Below are 20,437 nucleotides of genomic sequence, written 5' to 3'. Positions count from 1 at the left end.
CTAAAATGTACTTAACTGGTCTCTGAGAACATCTATTCCCTGAGAATACACAAAAATACAATGCAGAAGACAGCAGTCTTTCTAAATGGCATGTTTCATTCTTAGCATGAGTTTAAAATTTAAAGGACAGAATCTTAAGTTGTCATGAAGTAAAAAGAGAATGCAAAAATAAGTAACACTAACAAAACATCAAACCTTTCAAACTAAATGCAGGCAGGCAGGTTTTCACTTTCACATATGACTGGTTTGTAAAAATGTGGTTATCTGTGGCATGAAAAAGCCTAAAAACTCTGAAGTTTTAAATTTTAGGAAACTTTCTTCCTGTCCCACAGCAGCAACAATACACATGATTTGCTCATGTCACCAACTGCAAAGTGCGTCCACCTGTAAGACTCTATCTAATTTTCGCAATCTCTTCCTTGGGCCCCAAGCTGTTTGCATGGTCCTGCAGCGGGGCTGAAATGTGGACTCTGCCACGAGTGCAAACCTAGTGGCCCTTTCCTACTCTGTACCACACAGCCACATGGGTCAAAGGCAGAAACTGAGTCAAGAGTCTTACTTCAAAAGCCTCTGCTGGACCTCCTCCCAGGCACTAACCCGGCTCTCATCCATGTACATCCGGAAGAGAATGCGCAGCCCACAGGCAAGGCTGCTCGTCTCCTGCTTCAGAAGGTTAGGTTTGGATTTGCCTTTGAAGCCTGCGGAGAAGGGAAGTTTCCAAGATTATCTTGGGAAGGCATGTTACAGAAAGACAAAACCGCCTTGTGTGAAGGCACATCTTGTGTACGTCCAGCGGTGCCATCTGCTGCCTGCCCTGAGCCCAGAGCCTCAGCAGCCATGAGATGGCCCACAGGGAAGGAGTCGCACAGGGAAGGCACGCCTCGAGACTGTGGGGAGGTCAAACGGGGGGAGGCCCAGCTAAAGGCGATTTCTATGTGTAAAACTTCCTCTCCTTTCCAGCTGGGGGGACAGGAGGTACAAAACAATGTTTGCCTGGGAAAGCAGATCTCTTCAAATGAAACGGCACCTGAAAGCTCCATACAGCTTACAGGGGGGCCCCTGGGTGAACAGGGGCAGACCCCTCAGCAGGAAGAAGGTTTCAACAGGCCGCCAGCATTGTGAAGGGTACAAGGCGCATGCCAACGTGAAACTTGGTGACTTTAGCAGGAGCAGTCCTGGTTGAATGGCAGCAACAACTTGGGTTGAATAAAGGGGAAAAAATATAGACTACTCTTCCCAGAAGTTAGGTTGTAAAGGAAAGAGGAGGAACAAAGCCGTGGGCTTAATCAGGAGTTAAACGATCATTTTAGATTAAATAAAATATGCAAATATAAAGTACCCAACACTATTTCACAGAGTTTGATGTTCAATAAACATTAGCTCCTTTTCTTCACATTCTGCTCTCATTCTTCCAGCACTGTTTTTTACCTAATAGGCACCAAATTACTTCTTAAGTAAAAAATTAGATGTCAGTTTATTATACTTAATTATATATTTATATAATTATACTAAAATTTTTCAACTTGTTCAAAAATATGCCTCCCTCCCTCAGAACATTCACTTCCATTCTGAGGTGTGGCCACTCCCAGATAAGCATGGAGAAGTCATTTGAATACACCTGCAAGGATTTCATGTTTAGGACCTTCACACACTTTTTCTCATTAAAAAAAGTATTCTGACAGTATCGACAGGGAGGTCCAGGTTGGGTGAACAGGATGAAAAAATGGTCAAATCAGTCAAATAACAGATTGATTAAACAAGTGGGAAACAAGTTTCCCCTAGCAGCTTACTATATTACACATTATATTATATATGTATTATATTAGGCCTGGCTAGCAGACTGCCTTCCTACTATTATTAAGGTAAAAACTTCATACAGTGACATGCATACACCCGAACTGTACAATAATGAATTCTGATAAATGTACACCTCTGGTGCACAACTGTTAATGGTGAACACTAAAATGTGATACTCGTGCAGCTTACCTGCTTTCCACAGAGCAGTCCTCTGTTCATTGTTGGAATTAAACGCTTTTGCAAATCTATGGGACTCTAATAAGCAGTCCAGTAGCTTAAAAAGTTGTTGTGATGTTAAAAAGCGGTACATTCCTTGATCCTGTGTATCAACTCGAACATCAAAGTCCACAGCATCTCTCTTTGGAAAACAAACCACCACAGCGCATACACACACACACACACACACACACACACACACACACACACACACACACACACACACACACACACACACACACACACACACACACACACACACACACACACACACACACACACACACACACACACACACACACACACACACACACACACACACACACACACACACACACACACACACAGTCACAAATTTTAGTAAGTTTAGAACTCAATTCTCCCCCAAAGATCAGTTTTAAGAGCAAGCCACAGAACTTAATCTCTTTTATCTCAACAGGAAATAGGGAAAAGTCTTATCTTTTGTCATTAAACTTCCAAAATCTTCCTTCCATGCATCCTAGTCATCAAGCACCACCTCCTTCCTGACTCCAGGAGGTCTTCCCCTGCCAGAGCCTACAGCCCTTCACTGCTCCTCCCTGCCACTTAGGTCCTCTCTGCTCCTATTAACCAGTTTCGACTCCACAGGCTCCAGTTATAATTATTCTCTTGCATAATGCCTCACTCTTTTTTAGATTAATTGGCTGGCAAAACTGCCTACTCCACATCTACACCCACACAGCAAACACGACTGGAGAAAACAGACTGGTTTTAAATCCAGTGGGCTCTGGGTGCTGCCCAGCAATCCTGCACTGCCCTAGTCTGCTCTCCTGGATGACTAGCTCATGTTTTCACTTCTCCAAGCATCTAAAACTCTCTTCCCAACCTCATTTGGTGGATGATTTTTCTTCTCATCTCTATCAGAAGAGACCTCCCACAAACTCCCAACAGCAAACAGACCAACCTTCCCGTGTTAACCCACACACTTCGTTGCTTTCCTATCACAATGCACGAGCGGCCAGGGCTTCCATCCAAGACAACCCCCTGGGAGCTGGCACTAGATGCCGTCCCCGTTCACTTTTCAAAAAGATTGTTCTGCGACTGCCCCTGTCTTCTGCATTCAGTTCTCGCAGCAGGGAAAATGCTGCCATACTGCCAATCTTAAAGACAAAACAAAGCAAACCCTTCTCTTGACCCCCTCCATCCTCCTCCAGAGATTATCCTATTTCTCTGTACGCCTTTACAGCAAAACTCCCCTTGATGGAATTATCAATATTTTCTGCCTGCAATTCCTCTCTTCTCTTGTACCCATTTCCATAATGCTTTTGTCCTCAACATTACAACTGACGCACTGTCAAGGTCACTGAAGTCTACCAAATTGCTAGGGGGCGATTCTCAGACGAAATATTACTTGACCCACTGAGGATTTGACAGAGATGATCACATCCTTCTTCTTAAAACATTTTCTTCATTTGGCTTCCAGGACACCACTGTCTCTTGCTCTCCCCTTGCCTCACGGATTCTTTTTCTCGAGCTCTTTAACCAGCCGCTTCATCACCAGGCGCTCTAACCACGGAAGCCCCGGGGCTCAGGGGGCAACCCTCCTCTCAGCTGTCCACACGTACTGCCTAGGGCATAGCATTCAGTCCCCTGGTTTAGAATGACATTTCTGTGATGAAGAGCCCCCAGCTCAAATCTCTAGTGTGACCTCTGCTCTAAAGTCCAGACTGTGAAAGCCAACTTCCTCCTCAATGTAAAAGCAGCTGTCCCCCAACATCCGTACCTGTGCGGCAGCTAGGTTTTCGGCATCTTCCTTCTTGCTTGTGGCTGGGAAGAACACAATGTTGTCGATAGTCTGGATGAGTTCCAGCTGCACAACACATTTAATCAACAGGGCGGCAAACAATTTTTGTTCTGGAAATTCTGTGAGGAAACCCACCCCAATGCACATGCAAACAAAAATTATTTTGAATCCTTTATAGTATCTATGACATTACAATGCTAAGGAAACATTTGTATGTATGAAGGTTACCTGCATATATCACACTGAGAACATACTGCTTTTGCACATAAGCACTACTCAATAAAAGTTTAATCAATTTTTAGAAAAGCCTTACAAAATTAATTCTTTAAATAAAAATATTCCCAAGGACTAAGAACAGTAAATAATGTTCAGAAAGGTCCCACTACAACTTTTAAAATAAGATTAAGGTTACTCTTTAATAAAATGTAACAAATGGATTTTAAAAGCTTAGACCTTAATAGCATTTACTGGAACTCAAGTTTGACCTGTGAATATAGGTAATGTAAAAACCTATATATACCAAAAGAAAACAACAGGAACTGGATCTGTGAGAAAGGAAGTAAGGGATAGCCACAAATTCTGACAAATGGGGTAATACTGTGGGTTAATCAGAGCACGTTTTATTTGAATCCAGGTTAGAAGTTGTAGCTAACTATATTTTCAAATGCATCCACAAGCAAAGAAGTCTATAAAAAGATTATGCTAAGTACATGATCACAAAACTAACCGAATTTCAAAGTAACAAAATGCTCTCCACGCTGCGCAGGCAAGATGAAACATAGCTAAGTCTTCTAGCCTGAATGAACCTGCTTAGCAAGATGTTTCTGACAATCCACCAGCCTATAAGGACATGTTCATAGAAGAACTTTGCATTTCACTGACCAAATGCTGAAGCACAAGGTCAGAAAGAACTCAACTACTGAGATGCTGCAAGAGCTTGGCAGTGCTGACATGTGGCTCCAAGGGAGCTCTCAATCCTGGGATGTCAGGGCCAGCTTTTCTAGCGAGCTTTCCAGGAGGCAGATGACTGCCCAAGGGGAGCGGCTGACTTACAATTCTTCGGTCTCTACTTTTGCTTTTATTACAAATTCCCTTTTGTGGCACCAATTTGTGGAACTTAATGTTTTAGGGACTTTAGGGGTAGCAAAACAACTTGCATAAATTTATTCTTATTGAGGTCATTAATAAAGGCTCCTTTCCAGGTAGTTTTCAGAAATGCTGTTGTATTGAACACTTACTACTAGATCACATGTCAAAAACAAAACAAAAACAAAACAAAGAAGCCACAAGTCCCACAAACTGTCTCCTCTTCAGTGTCTTTTTCCTAGCCCTTTACCTCAGTCAGAGCTGACACGTACCAGTTGCTCCTTCCCCTCCCCCATTCCAGTCCTAAAACTCAGTTCCTAGAGCAGGAGACTCCTGGCAGCACAGCCGGAGCTCCCAGAGAGACGTGGGAGTCGGCTGATGTCTGACAAGATGTGTCCTCATTAGTTCTAACATCAGCCGCTAAGGGCCGGAAGAGCTTTCAGCAGGGTGAACTTAGAGTATGGCTGATGAGGCTCCACTCTGATTGAATGGGCAAAGTTGGGCCTCTCCCTGCTTTCTGGTGTCCTTGGAGGATAAGGATCTTAACTTCAGACTCACTAGCAATGACCAGCAGTATGTTTGAGGACAATATCTATTTGGACAAATTTTACAACTCGGGTTGGTTGACACTGCCAGGGTTTATTAGGTGACCACGTAACTGGTTCACCCAAGCTAAGCAAAGATGAACTATGTGGGACAGCAGGTATGGAGCCGAGGCTAGAGGGGGCGGTGATGTTTTCTGAAAGTGGACAGAGAGAATGAGCTAGTTGCCCTGCAGACAGCGTGAAGTACTTAGGTCTGTGTTGATGATTCTTTTCTCTGAAGAGGAGTCAGACCGCAGATGGCCGCCTCATTCAACAGAGGAACCATCACCTGTCCACTTAACAAATTCTTTTTTAAGATTTTATTTATTTATTTGAGAGAGAGAATGAGAAAGAGAGAGTACATGAGGGGGGGAAGGTCAGAGGGAGAAGCAGACTCCCTGATGAGCAGGGAGCCCAATGCGGGACTCAATCCTGGGACTCCGGGATCATGACCTGAGCCAAAGGCAGTCGCTTAACCAACTGAGCCACCCAGGCGCCCCCATCACCTGTCCACTTAATGAAAGAGCTCATAGGAGCATGGTGGCCATCTGTTCTTCCCCCAGCTCCACGATTCTGAGTTAACAATCCCATGGTGAACTTTTCCTAAAGAACTTCAAGGGGAGAACAAACAGGGTGTCTGACAGAAGGAAAGAAGCATGGGTCCTCAGCTCAGGGTGGTAGGGAAGCAGCTCCAGTTAAAGACATATTCCTGGATTAGCCATGTGAAAACTTTCTCTAATGTGTGATGACCAGGCCCTTCCTTTACAAAGCTAAGTATATTTAAATTCAGTCTTGGGGCTGAGAGAGAAGTCACTCACTATTCTGTCCTCATGGCATGTTCCAGTGTAGACTAAAGCTGTCATGGATTCCTGCACAAGCCACTGCTGGTTCTCCAGAGAACAGGAATCAAAAATGAAAATAAGCCACTCACCACTACCTATCTCCCTTTTAGAAAGTTAGCAAAACACAGTGACTTGAAGCTAGAAACTCCTCTCAAGTAGGATACCAAATCTGTCTTCTCTCAAGAACAAGCACCTAGGATTAATAAAAAATTCCCCGAGAAAAAAATTAAATTAAAAATGTAGGGACTAAAAGCATAAAACTCTTAAAAGGAAATATCAAGTAAAACCTTCATGACCTTAAATCTGGCAATGGATTCTTAGCTATGACACCAAAAGCAAGAGCAAGAAAAAAATAGGTAAATTGGATTTCATCAGAATTAAAGACTTTCTGCATAAGATGTTATCAAAGAAATGATAAGACTTATACAACAGGAGAATATAAGTATCTGCAAATCATATGTGATACAGGTAGAATATCCAGAGTGTGTAACAAACTTACATTTCAACAACAAAAAGACATAAACCAATTAAAAATGAGCAAAGGACATGAATAGACATTTCTCCAAAGAGACATACAAATGGCAATAAGCACATGAAAAGACCCTTTACCATCATTAATCATTAGGGTGATTGCACAACACTGTGAATGTACTGAAAATATTTTTATTTTTTAAAGATTTATTTATTTATTTTAGAGACAGAGTGTGCACACAGGGGGAGGGGCAGAGGGAGAAAGGAAATCTCAAGCAGACTCCCTGCTGAGCGCAGAGCCCGACGCGGGGCTCAATCTCAGGACCCAGGATCATGACCTGAGCAGAAAGAAAGAACTGGCCACTCAATCAAGTGAGCCACCCAGGCGCCCCTAAAATGGTTACTTTTCTTATGTGACTTTTCTTATGTGACCTCATTTTATAAAAGCAATTAGAGTTGTCCTGTTTTCTTCTAGGGAGGAGGTGGCTTTTCCTTGGTGTTAGAATTTTCCTTCAGTAAACAAAGTTGGATCAGTTTTGTAAAAAAACAGAAGGGGTTCCCCTTCTTTGTGAAAAGAACTAAGACGGTGAGCGGAGGAGATGTGGGGTGAGGCAGCTGAGTGTATAGAAGAAGGCTGGCTCCACAGGAAGCTGGGTGTTCCTGCTTAGAAAGCACTGTAGGGAAAGGCCCCTCAGGCCCCACTTTTGCATAAAGGAACGAAGAGAGAAGACTCACATGCTCCAGAACAGACTCATGTGTCCGACACAAACAGTAGCTAAAAGCATTTGTGGAAAAAGCTGGTACTACAGGTGTTAGTGAATGTCCCAAGTTGGAACACACACAGTAACGAAGTGACTACACCATCAATTACAGTATATATTTGTTAATACCAAAAGTAAAAGCAAACATTTCATCCTTTACCTACACAAAACAAAACACACTATTTTTATTAGGAGAAATAACTCACTTGCTGTATGTTTAATTTTGTTGACTTCTTCGTTCACAGTAGAGACAGCAGCCACTGGTGCTTGCTGTCTATTATCTGCAGATCTTGGCTGAACAGAATCATGAATATCTACAGATTTCTGTGATATTGTATCCTAATAAAACAAAAAATTCACTGTAAGTACAACGAATAAAGCTTAAGGATGAAAAGTTTCTAGTATGCTGTTTTTGAAAAAAAAAATTACGTGTGTCACTATGAAAAGGACATTCTACACAGTGTGATTACAGACACAAGGAGAAAATTATTTAAAGTTACATACGCTGACAGCCTTTAAGAGAAAAGCTTCCTCTCTAACCCTCATTCGTTTCGGGCCTGGTAGCACCCAAAAGCAATAGATAAAAATGCTAAGCTTCACTGTGTGGAAAAGCTAGTCAGCAATATCCACGAATTGTCATGAAATCTGTTTAAACAGAACACGTATGTGGCAGAGGTGGGGGACATTTCTGCAAGCTTTGTGTAGGTGGTGCTCAGGAAAGCTTTGTAGAGCTGAGTTTAGGGAAAGACATTCTGTCATCCAAAGGAATTGGCGACCGGAAAGGTCAGTGAGAAGGTGACTAACTGCGAGTGTGGTGTCATGAAGAAAAGCTCAAGTTCAAGTCCAAGAGAAAACTACACCAGACTTTCGCTCCAGCATTAGATGTAACCTTGGAAAAGCATAGAATCCTCTTGTGTTAAGATTTTCTGACCTGAAAATGGAGAGGACACTTTCCTTGTAAGTTATTAAGGACAAGGTAAGAAATACAAAGCACTAGCACAGTGTCAGACAATATGTGTAGCTGGCATTACTATTCTAGCTTTATTTTGTTACAGCAATACAACACACTCCGGACAGAATCTAGAACGTGGTTTCCAGAGGAACTGAGAACTCTACCCTAACAGCCTTAGCCAGAAGCGACCTCACCTGGGTTTATGAAAAGAAGGCAGAGGCTTACATTCCCAAGAAACAGTGCTAATCAAAACAGTATTTTAACTTAGATTTAAAGTATCACAGTTTATGATTTTTCATTTGCTGTTCCGTATAAAACGGGGATAATGTACCAAACTGGGTTCAAAAAATTGCTGAAAGGATCAAATGTGAAAATATTTTTTAGACGGTGAAGTGCTACACAAATCTAAAGCCATATTATTACTGCTGTAATTGTTCTTACTCATCTTTGTATTTTTCATGTTTAATACACAGGAGGCCTTTACTAATAATTATATAGACCCATTAGAGTAGTTGGGTAATTTCTTTGGCCATGATGGACTATAATACAGTTAAAAAAATTTTTTTTTAAAGATGTTATTTATTTGAGAGAGAGAGCACGTGAGCATGAGCAGGGGTGAGGGGCAAAGGAAGAGGGAGAAGCAGACTCCAGGACAACTCGGGGGACTCAGTCCCAGGACCCTGAAATCATGACCTGAGCTAAAGGCAGACACTTAACCGACTGAGCCATCCAGGCATCCTATAAGCACTTTTAGATAAAAACTTAAATGGAAGAATGCATGTAACAACACTTCTAAATTTGTAAGTCCTTTAAGGGAACGTTTATTGTTTAAAATTAACTATAAAAAAAAGTCTCTTTTTAACTTGTACACTTTAAGAAGTATACAAGGGGAAATTAATCAGTTGACAGAATAAAAAATGTATTGTCCTACTGAATGTAAGGGAAAAACATTTTTTTTTTTTTCAGGCACTAGTTTTTAAATTTTTTGGGCACTGGCTCTTTGGAACATTCTGATGATTCCTAAGAAGCTTCTCCCCAGGAAATTAAATGTACACAAAAACTAGATCACAGTATTGGGGATTTAAAGTCTCCTTTGTATCAGAGGAATTTTTTTAATGTTAGGCATATTGCTTTCTCAATTTTTCTGATTAATCAATGTAAATGAGGATGATTTTTTGGTAATCTTTGCATTTTTTAGAACAGCTGTGTACCAGAAATATGCCCACACCTCCCCTTTAAAAAAAGGACCCTTTACTGGAAAAGGAGGAGCTCCTATGAAAGCTATCTCTATGTTTCAAAGTGGAGACATCTCTTAGCTACTCCAAATATAAAATGTTAGTCTCAAAATAAGATTTCATTTTTTGAAAAACCACATATAATTAATATTAACTATATACAAAATGTATGGAAAACAGCTGGAAGGATACACATCACAACATTAAATACGACTTGTGGCCAAAGGGGGCAGTACAAAAAGGGAATTTCATTTTTTTTTTTTAAAGATTTTATTTGTCAGAGAGAGAGAGACAGAGGCAGGCAGAGGGAGAAGTGGGAGCCCAATGTGGGGCTCGACCCCAGGACCCCGGAATCATGACCTGAGCTGAAGGCAGATACCTAACCGAATGGGCCACCCAGGCATCCTGGGACCTGCATTTTTTACCCTATTTTCTTCTATACTATCCAAAAAAAATTTTTTTTTATATTAACAGGGTATATTTCTATTTTTATTTTTTAAAAAGTAATCCTTCACCAAATCAGTACTGGATATGCACCTGTACTGATTGTCACACAGGTCAGACTGCTTGCAAACTTGTGGAGATGAAGGAGAAGACTGATTGTCATCCCAGGAAAAAGGGGGAAGACGGCTCTTAAGTTCTTGAAATCTGGTGATGCTGCCATTGCTGACATGGCTCCTGACAAAACTGTGTGTGTTGAGAACCTCTCTGACTATTCTGTGGGCCATTTTGCTGTTTGTGACATGAGACAGACAAGAAGGCAGCTGGAGCTGGCAAGGTCACCAAGTCTGCCCAGAAAGTTCAAAGGCTAAATGAGTATTATCCCCAATAACCTGACACCCTGGTCTTATTCAGTGGTGGAAGAACAGTCTCAGAAATGTTTGTATCAACTGGCCAGTTAAGTTTAATAGTAAAAGACTGGTTAATGATAACAATACATTGTAAAACCTTCAGAAGGAAAGGAGATGTTTTGTGGACCGTGTGTGTGTGTGTGTGTGTGTGTGTGTGTAGCAGTTTTAAGTCATTAGGGTTTTTTTTAGGTTATTAGTTTTTAAAATCAGTACTTTTTAATGGAAAACACTTGTGTGTGTGTGTGTGTGTGTGTGTGTGTGTGTGTGTGTGTGTGTGTGTGTGTGTGTGTGTGTGTAGCAGTTTTAAGTCATTAGGGTTTTTTTTAGGTTATTAGTTTTTAAAATCAGTACTTTTTAATGGAAAACACTGTGTGTGTGTGTGTGTGTGTGTGTGTGTGTGTGTGTGTGTGTGTGTGTGTGTGTGTGTAGCAGTTTTAAGTCATTAGGGTTTTTTTTAGGTTATTAGTTTTTAAAATCAGTACTTTTTAATGGAAAACACTTGACCAAAAATCTGTCACAGAATTTTGAGACCCATTAAAACAAAAGTTTAATGAAACAAATAAAAATAAGTAGTCCTCCAGTGCACGGCAAGAAATATTCAGCGAGAAAACACTGCAGTTTACTGGCAAGCTGTAAGCCATACAGAGAAGGGAAAGCAAAAGGAAGCGGGGTGAAAGAAGGGGCGGCAGCAGCAGCTCACAGAGGAGACGGTGAGCTGGTCCCAAGGGGCACTGTTGCCTCCCTCTGTGGAGCCTGGCCGCAGCCCAGCCTCTCATCACTCACCCTGGCACATGCAGTTCCAACAACTTTATGTGCATTATAATGCATTACCTGACTTAACTCCCATCACAAAACTCACTCTACCATGAGGTCAGGTAACTTGCTGAGGCCACAGAGCTAGTCACTGCAGAGCCAGGATTTCATTTTGGGTCTGGCATCAAAGCCCACACTGCAAACTACTATACTATATAGCAGAGGTAGCAAAAACAAAAGCCCAGAGTAAGCAGAGGGTGGGCCAAATTTAAGAAAAACAAAAGAGAGCAAGCTCATTCTGGACTTGAAAGAGGGTTTCGTAAGTGGTGGAGTCTATAATGAACAGACAACTCCTACAGATCAGGGTCATGGAGCAATGTGGCCCCAATATATCAGATATGACTGTTCTCTCAAGATAAATTCAGAGTAGTACTTCTCTGTGAAATCTAAGTTTTAGCCGTTGACAATTAGTTAGGGAATTTAAAAGTTGTGAGAGGGATAAACTGACCAATCGACACTAATATGCTAGCTCTGGCCTCCTGGGTTTAAAATTCAGTAAGGCCAGATTAAATAACAGTACTGTTTCAATGGTAATTTCCTGATTTTGTTAATGGAACTGTGATTATGTAAGTGCTTTTGCTTTGTTTTTTTATGGAAAAACACTAAACTTAAGAGAAAAGGACATCTTATTTTCAATTTACATTCAAAGAATTCTGAAAAGTTTGTGGGGGGGGACAGAGAGAGAAAAAGGAAGGAGGGAGGAAATAATAAAGCAAATGTAGTGAAATGATAACATCTGGTGAAACATGGTGTCATGTAGTTTTATGTGTCAACCTGGCTAGGCTATAGGGTCTAGTTACTTCCAACACCAATATGAGTGTTGCTGTGAAGGTATTCTGTAGATGTGGTGATCATCTATAACCAGTCAACTTTAAGTAAAGATTATCCTCAATAATATGGCCGGAGATTCATGTGACCACCAAAAAGCCTCAGGTCTCCCGAAAGTAATTCTGCCTGTGGACTGCAGCTACAGTTCCTGCCTAAGAGTTTCCAGCCTGCCCTACAGATTTCAAATTATTGGCACCCATAATCGCATAGCCAATTCTGTGAAATTTAAATTAAAAAAAAAAAAGATCTATGCATATACATATATTTTATACACACACACACACACACACACACAGATAGATACAGATATTTCCCACTGGTTCCATTTCTCTGGTAGAACACTGACTGATACAGATTTTGGTACCATGAAGTGGGGTGCTGCTATAAGAAATACCTAGAAATGTGGAAGTGGCTTTGGAACCGGGTAATGGTAGAAACCAGAAGAGTTCTGAGGCATATAACAGAAAAAGCCTAGACTGCCTTGAAGAGACTGTTAGTAGCAACATGGCCATTAAATACGATTCTGGTGAGGATGCAGAAGGCAGTGAAATGCATAATGGAGAAATCTTCTGTCTTCTGTCACCCTAAAGAATACACATATAAGGCATGGAATCGAATGTGGACAGAAATATGAATGTTAAAAGTGCTTCTGGTGAGGTCTCAGAAGGAAATCAGGAACATGTAACTGGATAATGGAAGTAAGGTGATATTTGTATACAGTAGCAGAAAACTTGGTTCAACTGTGTTGTCCTACTGGGTGGAAAGCAGAACTCCTAAGTGATGAACTTGAATATTTAGCTGAGGATATTTCTAAGCAAAAGGCTAAAGGTGTGGCCCAGTTTCTCCTTGGTGTTTACAGAAAAATGAGAGGCTAGAGAGATACACTGAGGAAGGAACTACTAAGCAAAAATGAACTAGCACTTGCTAATTTGGAAGGATAAACTGCAAAGGATGCTAAAATTGGAAAATTCATTGTTATGAAAACATTTCTTTGGACAGTTAGACAACATTTTGTTGAAAGAGATTAGGTGTGTGGATCCAATCAAACATCTTAGCAGAAGCCTGGAAGAGAGATGAAGTTATCCAGAAAGGTTCCATGAATAACCTTCTTGACATACACGAGAGACCCACAGGGATTTTAAGAATGATATACCAGTAGAAACACAGCCAGCCTAGACTGAAAGGGACAGACATAGGATAAAATGAATGAAGGTTATCAGATCTCTGGGATTCTACAGGCAGGAAATGGGCTACATGGCTGCAAACACATGCTAACCTTTAAGAAGAAATGATTTAGAGAGCAGAGCTGCAGGGGCACAGGAAGGAGCCGTGGGCCCAGAGGGCAGAGTATCAAGGTACAGAGAATTATCCTCAGGCCTTGAAAATTTTTTTTGAAAGATTTTTATTTATTTGATTGAGAGAGAGAGAAGAGAGCATGAGTGGGGGGAGGTTCGGGGCTCAATCCCAGGACCCTGGGATTATGACCTGAGCTGAAGGCAGATGCTTAATTGAATGAGCCACCCAGGTGCCCCTCAGACCTTAAAAATTAATAGAATTTGCCCTGCTGGGTTTTGAACTGTTTAGGACCAGTGACCCTTTTATTCCTTCCAATTTCACCCTTCTGGAATGAGAATGTTTATCCTATGCTTGTCCCACCACTGTATTTTACAAATAGGTAATTTGTTTTCTCGGTTTACAGGTCCACAGATGGGGACGGATGACGCCCCCAGAAGAGACCACATACCTGATCTAGATGGCTGTGATGATGAGATTTGGGACTTTTGATATGATGTTTAGATCAGATTTTGGACTTGTTGATGCTATAATGAGTTGAAACTTTTGGAAATATTGGGATGGCATGAATACATTTTGCCTGAAAGATGAACATGAATTTTTGGGTACCAGAGGGTAGAAACTGCAATAGGTTGAACAGTGGCCCCAAAAAGGTATATTAAAGTTGGAACCTCTGGTACTTATGAAGGTTACTTGGAAATGGTCTTTAAGGAGGTAATTAAAGATTTTGAAATGAGGTGGCTTATATCTTATAAGAAATGGTTAGTGTCCTTTAAAGAGAAAAAAGGAAAGGCAGATTTGACACGTAACGGATTTGACTTTACACAGACATGTGAAAATGGAGGCAGAGATTAGAATGATGTGTGTACAAGTCAAGGAATGCCGAAGGTTGCCAACAGCCACTAGAAGCTGAACAAGGCAAAGAAGGATTCTCCATTAAGGCCTTTGGAGAAAATGCAGCTCTGCTGATGCCTTCATTTTGGGCCTTTGGCCTCCTAAACTGGGAGACAATATATTTCTGTTGTTTTAAGCCACTTAGTTTGTGGTAATTTGTTGTGGCAGACCTACGAAGCAAATATATTGCGTGAAGGGTATGTTAAAATTCTTTGAACTGTTATTGTAATATTTCTCATAGGTTAAATTGTATCCAAATTAAAATTTTAAAATAAATAACCAATAATATCTTTAGCTTGGTATGGAAATCCTTTTTAATTTTTTTTTTTTTTTAAAGTAGGCTCCATACCCATCATGGAGCCCAACGTGGGCCTTGAACTCAGGACCCTGAGATCAAGACCTGAGCTGAAATCAAGAGGTGGATGCTTAACCGACTGCACTGCCCAGGTGCCCCTTGGCATGGAAATCCTTACATTATCTCATACCTGGCTCTTAAAACTCTTGACATCATTTTACTCTGTGTCTCAGACCATCTACATTATAAAATAATTTAAAATACCTCCTTCATGGCACTTACAGAGAAAAATTTTAGCCACCCGGGAAATTTACCATTATGAAGCTTAACCTAAGAATTTTGGACAGATTTATGCCAGCTTTTTTAAAGACATGGACTCACATAAAAGAATTTGGCCCATGGTAAAATTACTTCTCACAAGCAATTTTAAGTATGACTTATTTATGAAAACTTACCAGCTGTTTTTCACTCACAGGAGATAGAGGTGGGGGAACAGTTTCTCCAGAAGAGGGACGCCAGGTTAAGAGCCTTTAAAAATACCGAATCACACCAATCACTGCGAGTGTGAAACATGACACATCCAACATGTTTTAAAACAGGCATAAAAAAGTCCGAAGAATATGCCAAAAACAATATAATCCTTCTCTGACTACTGCTAAAAACCATTTGCTGAAAAAAATCTAGTAAAAAGTTTAAAATATGTATTTCCAGAAAACAACTGACTAGCATATAATATAATCAAAAGGGTACTCTGGTCATTAGTTTAAAAAAAAAAAAAAACTTCTGAAAAGTTTCAAAAACTTTAAACTCACTTTTTCTAAGTATTAATGTCATTACATATTTCCTAAAGTGAGACTGAGAAAAGTTTGAGACTTTTCAAAAATTCATGGATCTCCTTAGATTCTACTTTTTTTAAATGTATAAAAATAAATGGAATAAAATTTGGCCCAAAAGAAGAAACTAACTTGCCATCCCTGGATTGGGTACTTGGAATAGAAGGATGATTAAGGCCCAAGTTCTTGCTTCTGAGAAGCAGAAGCTCCTGGGAAATGGAGCAGACAATGGTAGATACATCATTTCAATTCAATTTGGAAAGAACTCTAGTACAGTTATTTTCTATTAAGAAATGCTTATTAGATGATCTTTAAGATCATGTATCTTAATTCAATAAATTAAAACAGAGGCAGTTCCTAAAACAAACAAACAAAAAGAATGTTCAGCCTGGCTGGTTTCTGTTGACTTCACAGGGACAACAGCTAGGCAAGAATTCATACTGTCTTTTGACATAAGGGCTACAGATAAACTCTGACAAAAGGGATCATTTGTCAAGTACATTGTTCCAACAAAATGTGCACCAAAAAAATAAGAAAAGCTGACCAGTATTTGTCTTTTTAGTTTAGACCCAGCTAGAGACTGCTTTCCTAGAGTTGTGTCCCTTTTGTTTGACCTCCAATGTCCTATTTATTAGGATACTTACAAGGGGCTCATATCAGTGCAAATATTTCACTCATATCCAGAAAAAGTTTATGATGCTTAAAAATCTGAACTCCTAGTTTTCATACATCATTTTATGCCAGTACATACACATGTATCTACTTAAGATGTTTTAAGTAAGACTTAAGTAAGACTTAAAGGATGTTATTAAGTAGACTTAAAAATAGTAAATCTAAAGTAAAACTTTGCATAGGTCAGAGAGCCCCAAAGGCTGAGCTGGGAAGTAACTTCAAATATGTCCTACAAATAATCCACATGCTATTAGTCATTTAAGTGAGACTATGTCTTAGTTTCTCCATTGATAAAAACTCTTTCACTACAATTCAATTCCAAACTAATTCATTAGAAGATGACAATTAACTATAAAATACATTTGCAAATAAATTTTCCTTAGATTATTAAATCTAAAGTAACTGAAATATATGTTTAGTTTTTTTGCTTCTTTAAAATTCAAAACTACTGCTTGCTTTAATCTGGATAAATAAAACCCTATTAAAGCAGAATCACCTCAATATGACCAATGACCATATGATGAATCAGACTGAAGTGTCTGGTTTATAAAGAATTTAATTCAAGTATTTGTTACAGTTTATAGGAGTCTGGTTTGCAATAAATACAAATTCATGAACACTGAGGTATTTTTAAAAGAGTTTGGTAAAAAAATCACTAGTTACTATCAAACTTTTTATGTCTATCATTCAATATACAAATATAAAGTTGAGTAAAATCTTACGCATGTGGGATTGTGGTTTTGAAGATATCCAGTGTGCAGTTACAAGTTTTATCCCAGATTTCTAGGGTAAATTTCTCACCATTCAGAATAACAACATTCTCTAAGCAGTTTGTACCAGATCGTGCTAACTGCTCATTGTCTGGAAAAGAAAAGAGCAATTCATTTATATATTGCCAGGGCCACATTTAACACTTTGTGTCACTATTTGCTATAGACCGACCTTGCTGCACACACCAGTAGAGCTGGGCAAAAATATCATCCAAAAGTACATCACTGAGTACTTCTAAATACTGGGTGAATACATCACAGATCGCATAAAGTGCATGATTACAAGTTGTAGTCATCCATTCAGCTTTCTAAGGGAAAAAAGTCATTAAAAGAAGGTCAGACCATTCACCAACAACCAGAATTAAAGAAGAAATATGTTTGCATATTTAAAATGCTAAGCCTGTCCATGTTCCTTTCAGAGCACTTACTTCCCTCTATAATATTACATTCACCTTGACTCAGTATCTGAGATCTATTTTTTCTCCATTATTCCACAATTTATGTATAAAATAATTTGAACTATTTTTTGTATTATTTTTGATTTTAAAAAATTATCACTGAATTGTCTTGCTATTAACATTATAACTCTTCTCAAACAATATGCATGATATCAACAGCTGGCCTTGCTCCATAATATGACAGAACATAAAAGAGAAAGGGGAAGGAAGTAAGAATTTATCCAAGTGTGCTTATTAGCATAAATTTAAAATAAAACTTTCATGAAGTATGGTTACTTGAAAATACCATAAATGGTGAATAGGGCCATACAAAATAAATACTTTTCTCAAATATATAAAGGACTAATCTGGACTAGCTGATAATTTTCATATACAGTTTTGTGCCAGTGCATACACATATGCCTACTTAGATGTTTTCAGTAAGTCTACTGTAGATTTAAAAGTCATAGATCTAAAGTAAAACTTCGTGCAGGTCAGTGTCCCTCATGTCTAGATTTAATATAGCTATATGGGACAAAACAAGAAAACTTGAGGCTCTCTCCCTACATTTACTGAGATGTATACTATAATTGGTTTGTAGTAAAAGACACCGAAATAAAATAAATAAAACTTATTACTATGTATTCTGTACTCACTTCAGAATAAGATGTCACTATGAATACTAAAGAAAGCTACTGGTGTCTGTAACTGTGGCAATATTAAAATAAGGAAAGAAACTGGAAGTTCAACAAAAACACTGAAAACAACCAATTCATTAACTCAGATTCTATCCCCAAATAGTGTTCTTTCTTTATAAAGACATACCTTTTATTATAATGAAAAACTCTCTAGGAACTTTTTTTTCTTTTCCAGGTACTTGATTTGATCTACTAAACTGTATTAGAGAAAATGTTCAGAACCTTTTAACTTGACTGTGTTAAATGAAAATATTTTTCTCTTACCTCTGTCTGCTGTTCTGGCAATTTCATGTTGTCAAAGATTCTGAAAACAATTCTAAATAAATCCTGCCACCAGTGTTTTTCATAAGTGTGGCCATAAGTTTTCATTATTTCGAACATTACTGTTAAACCCCTAAAAGGATAGAACACAAGTGGACAGCTGTAATACAAAAAAGTATGCCACATCAGAATCCCCTCTTAAAATAGTTTTTAGAGGTCATGAAGCTACTAAAAAAGTTCAAAACTGGTTTTAAACTAACATAAGATATTCAGTTTTAAGAAATTTCAACTGTAAAACTGGTTTCTTTGGGACGCATCATGTAGGAGAAAATTCCAAAGGCCTTGTCCTTAAAATGTTTTATTTCACTTTTCTTCCACTCCCACCCCATCATCCCAGCATTTTAAGATTGTAAATGAAATTAAAGATTGTGAATGATAATCATAAAATTAGTTCAGGGATACTGTATGAGCAATTAAAAGTGTTAGCTAAAAGTCCTATAACTCTTTGAAAAAGATATCCCAGAAACCAAAGGAACTGATCCACTAAGACATTCATGTGGGCAGTTTGTTTCCTACTACATTCCAGACAGAGCAATGCTTGTTACCCACAAGGCACACAATAAGTATTTACTTTATCAAATAAACTGCTTAGTATCACATTCACTGTCTTTTTGAATAAGTGTTAAAATTAAAAACTTAACACTGCCTTCCTGATTCCTTATCTTCCTCTAAATAATAACCCTTTCATGTAACCATTAAAAAGCTTGATCTTTTCTCTACATGTTACTTTCTTCTAGCAAAACAGGTATCTGTCCATTTAGAAAAAGGTTTATATTTCTAAGAAGTCTGATGGTAAGCCAGAACCAAATGTTATCTAAAGACTCCATAAGGACTGGTTCGCAGTCCAGCTCATTTGCTGCTATGCTACCTCTGGGCCTAATTCATGTCTGGCACATAGCAGGCTATAACTAACTGTTAAATAAACGTGTAAAGTACATTATGGTAGCTTGGTCCTACAGCAAGTTCAGAGCAGTTATCTGATCCATGAGTTATTTGATCCGTAAGAGATACCTAATGTGTATAATGAAAAGTAAAGGAACCGTAGTAAAGAAATTCCTGAGGAAGAAACATACTCTATTCTTTGGGAGAAGTCTGTTGGAATTCATTCTTCCCCCTACAATGGAACAAGGCTCCCTCTTCCTCCATCTCCTAAGCTTGGAATCCATTTCCACCCACTCTAAGTAACTGGATGCTAACTCCCACAGCTAGGGATAAGGGGATGTGGGAATCCTGTTTCTTCCAGGCCCACAGAGCTACAGAGGTTTCCAAGGATTTTCACTGTTCAAGAAAATCTTTTTGAAAGCAATACTTAAGTTGCTGGTACAGGGAAAAAGAGTATGTGAGACCCTAGGTTAATTAACCAACCCTCAATCTACAGAATTTTGAGGCAATCAAATGAGAACACATGTGAAAGTACTGTGTAATTAACCTGTTATACAAATCATGGTATTACATTTTTTAAATGTAATCTAAATATCAGCCCTTACAAAGCCGGGAATAAAATAAGAAAAAGCCATTACTGAACAAAGTTTACTCCTATCTTTCCTCTCCTTTATCAACTAGAATACATATTTTCTCTTCTCTTTAACAACTAGAACTCATCCATAATCTGAACATGGGATATGGCAAGAAGGAAAACAGGATGGTCCCAGACCAGGGCAGGCTCAAAGACTAAGGAAGCAGGAAGGTCCCCTCATCAAATAAATTTCTACAAAGAAACAAGGGCAGGGAGGGAGTGCTGAGTTTATATGATGTGTCGGTCATGATATGTTAGCTGTTCCAATGATGTGGCTGGACAATTCAAAGTTGTAAATCTCAGTTATTTAGTTTACATGAATCAGGGGCTATCTTGAATTTTATCCAGTGCCTAACAGGTCCACTGCCAAACAATTCTCAATGTCTAAAATGCTGTATAATGTTCTTGTGATTATTAAATTCTATGACAAATTCCTAAGGTTTGAGTCCTATTTTGGATTATTTACCTAATTTTATAAAATTTCTCTTA

General features: G+C 39.0%; 1 protein-coding gene across 5 annotated transcripts in view; it reads right to left on the bottom strand.

The window, feature by feature from the left end:
* The window catches only part of ARFGEF1 (ARF guanine nucleotide exchange factor 1), a 148,008-nt gene that overhangs the window by 3,658 nt on the left and 123,913 nt on the right, over positions 1 to 20,437 (bottom strand). For 3 of the 5 annotated variants that reach the window (XM_028113260.2, XM_088022806.1, XM_028113269.2), the window contains exons 30-37: positions 18,376 to 18,532; positions 17,149 to 17,284; positions 16,929 to 17,067; positions 15,157 to 15,229; positions 7,747 to 7,879; positions 3,776 to 3,915; positions 1,987 to 2,155; positions 560 to 698 (exon numbers count right to left, since the gene is read on the bottom strand). In XM_028113260.2, coding sequence (XP_027969061.1) covers positions 560 to 698; positions 1,987 to 2,155; positions 3,776 to 3,915; positions 7,747 to 7,879; positions 15,157 to 15,229; positions 16,929 to 17,067; positions 17,149 to 17,284; positions 18,376 to 18,532 — 1,086 coding nt within the window. The remainder of the gene's footprint in view (positions 1 to 559; positions 699 to 1,986; positions 2,156 to 3,775; positions 3,916 to 7,746; positions 7,880 to 15,156; positions 15,230 to 16,928; positions 17,068 to 17,148; positions 17,285 to 18,375; positions 18,533 to 20,437) is intronic. The other 2 variants (XM_028113276.2, XM_028113283.2) reach the window with 1 other exon arrangement.

The sequence above is a fragment of the Eumetopias jubatus genome, unplaced genomic scaffold (assembly GCF_037043125.1).
Source record: "Eumetopias jubatus isolate StellerSeaLion01/CBP00866 unplaced genomic scaffold, mEumJub1_p1.0 scaffold_4, whole genome shotgun sequence".
Classification (NCBI taxonomy): domain Eukaryota; kingdom Metazoa; phylum Chordata; class Mammalia; order Carnivora; family Otariidae; genus Eumetopias; species Eumetopias jubatus.
This window is presented reverse-complemented; position numbering and strand designations above follow the sequence as displayed.